The sequence below is a fragment of the Sardina pilchardus genome, chromosome 9, assembly GCF_963854185.1.
Source record: "Sardina pilchardus chromosome 9, fSarPil1.1, whole genome shotgun sequence".
Taxonomy (NCBI): domain Eukaryota; kingdom Metazoa; phylum Chordata; class Actinopteri; order Clupeiformes; family Clupeidae; genus Sardina; species Sardina pilchardus.
In genome coordinates this window covers 2822185-2824684 of record NC_085002.1, presented here as the reverse complement: position 1 = coordinate 2824684, position 2500 = coordinate 2822185, and the positions used below count along the sequence as shown (strand labels likewise).

The 2500-nt window shown below is 47.2% G+C and overlaps 1 protein-coding gene across 1 annotated transcript in view; it reads right to left on the bottom strand.

Annotated features, from left to right (window-relative positions):
* Positions 1-2500, bottom strand: part of srgap2 (SLIT-ROBO Rho GTPase activating protein 2) — a 127855-nt gene that overhangs the window by 32066 nt on the left and 93289 nt on the right. The window contains 1 exon segment of the mRNA XM_062544902.1: positions 1098-1160. Coding sequence (XP_062400886.1) covers positions 1098-1160 — 63 coding nt within the window.

Genomic DNA, 2500 nt, shown 5'->3' with positions numbered 1-2500 from the left:
CTCAGACTAGTTCCTACACCCACAATGTGTGTGTGTGTGTGAGTGTATCTCTCACCCTGCTCAGACTAGTACCTACACCCACAATGTGTGTGTGTGTGTGTGTGTGTGTGTGTGTGTGTGTGTGTGTGTGTGTGTGTGTGTGTGTATGTGTGTGTGTGTGTGTGTGTGTGTGTATGAAGCGTTGTGGGCTGGGAGCTGCGCTAGCACACACACACACACACACACACACACACACACACACACTCACGCAGACACAATAAGCAACAACTTTCTGTATAATGAGACCCAGGCGAACACCCAAAAATGTTCATATTTAACTAGAAACCACAAGACCCTAAAATGTCTTTTTAAGAAGTGGGTAAATATGGCTTTACACACATACACACACACACACACACACACACACACACACACACACACACACACACACACACACACACACACACACACACACACACACACACACACACACACACACACACATATCCCACAAGAACAGCAGAGTCCAATCCCACCGTTCTAAACACACTGATTGGCCCAAACCACAGGAGACTAAAATAGACACTCTGCTTTTCCAGACACACACACACACACACACACACACACACACACAGGAGTCAGACCAAGTCTGATCTGGGAGATGGATCGGTATAGAGAGTCTGTGTGTGTGTGTGTGTGTGTGTGTGTGTGTGTTTAGCTGCAGTGGAAACATATGGGAGGACACAAAAAGTGGGGAAAACACTCCTCTGAGATAGTGATGTGTGAAGAAACCCTTTCCAGTCCAGGACATACGTGTGTGTGTGTGTGTGTGTGTGTGTGTTCACACCTGTGTTAGCAAGAGCCAAAGTAAACTGACATACGTGAGAAAGGACAGGCAGAGCGATAGACAGAGGAAACCAGAGAGAGAGAGAGATTAAGAGAGAAAGAGAAGAATGGGAGAGAGAGGGAAAGAGAGAGAGAGAGAGAGAGAGAGAGAGAGATTAAGAAAGAAAGAGAGGAATGAAAGAGTAAGGAAAAGAGAGAGAGGAAGGGAGAGAGAAAGAGAGAGCAGAAAAGAAAAGGGAAAAGAGGGATGGCGTTCCATAGTGGGTTCTTACCGTGTAGAGCTCGTTTAGAACCTTCATCATGTCCTCCTGCAGCTGCAGTCCCACCTCCTTACTCTAGAGGGAGAGAGAGAGAGAGAGAGAGAGAGAGAGAGAGAGAGAGAGAGAGAGAGGGAGAGAACAAACATTAGGCACAGCACAAAAGCAATACACAAAACAAACGTGTCAAAAGGAAGTCCAAGTGTGTGTGTGTGAGTGTGTGTGTGTGTGTGTGTGTGTGTGTGTTGGGGCAAGAGACACAAAGAGAGAGGGCAGATAAGAATAAAACGGATGACTGCAGTAAATTAGGAGGAAACGTTCTAATCACAGTCTGGCACACACACACACACACACACACACACACACACACGGAGACTGTCTGTCTCCATCACTTATCAACCAAAACCACAGTCACCCCCTGCACCCCTAACACACACACACACACACACACACACACACACACACACACACACACACACACACACACACACACACACACACACACACACACCGCTCCCATCCATCAGGCTAAGAGGCGCACCCATCAAGATAATGTAATCCTGGAAGCTGCCACGGCGACGACAAATGATGCTGCTGCCTCCATCTAAAAGCAAAACAGGTCATGAGCGGCACGGTTACCACGGCAACCTCCACTCAGCCTCCCTGGTCTAGCCGGTTCCAGACATTGACCCTTCATGAAGAGTTCCACACACTAAACCCTGACTACACACACACACACACACACACACACACACACACACACACACACAGATGAGGTGAGATGTGTGTTACAGTTAGGCAAGTGGAAGCTGGAGAGTGTTGGTAGGAGTGTGTTGATTGGGGTTTGTGTTTGGTGTGTGCTGGTTGGTTGGTGTGTGTGTGTGTGTGTGTGTGTGAGTGTGTGTGTGTGCTGGTTGGTGGAGAGATGATAATTGGTTTGGCAGTGCTGTCACGTCGTGGCCATCACAGGAAGTGGAACGAGAGATGGTGCGGTGTGCTGTGGAAATGAAGTGCTAAAGAGCAGCCCAGTGTGTGTGTGTGTGTGTGTGCGTGTGTGTGTGTGTGTGTGTGTGTGTGTGTGTGTGTGTGTGTGTGTGAGTGTGTGTGTGTCTGTGTGTGTGTGTGTGTGTGTGTGACTGCTTTAGCTGAACAGCATTACACACATAGAGAGATAAAGTAACACTCAAGTTCTTTGCAGAAGTTACCTAGTAAATAAAATAAAAAAAACATCCAAGGAGAGGAGGAAGAGAGAGAGAGAGAGAGAGAGAGAGAGGGAAATGCAGAGAGACGGAGAGAGAGAGAGAGACGGAGAGAGAGAGAGAGAGAGAGGAAGGAGGGTGGTTGATGGGCATTATATTATAAGACAAATCAATTCTAAGATTGAATTCTATGATCTTTTTAATCTAGTGTGTATTCTA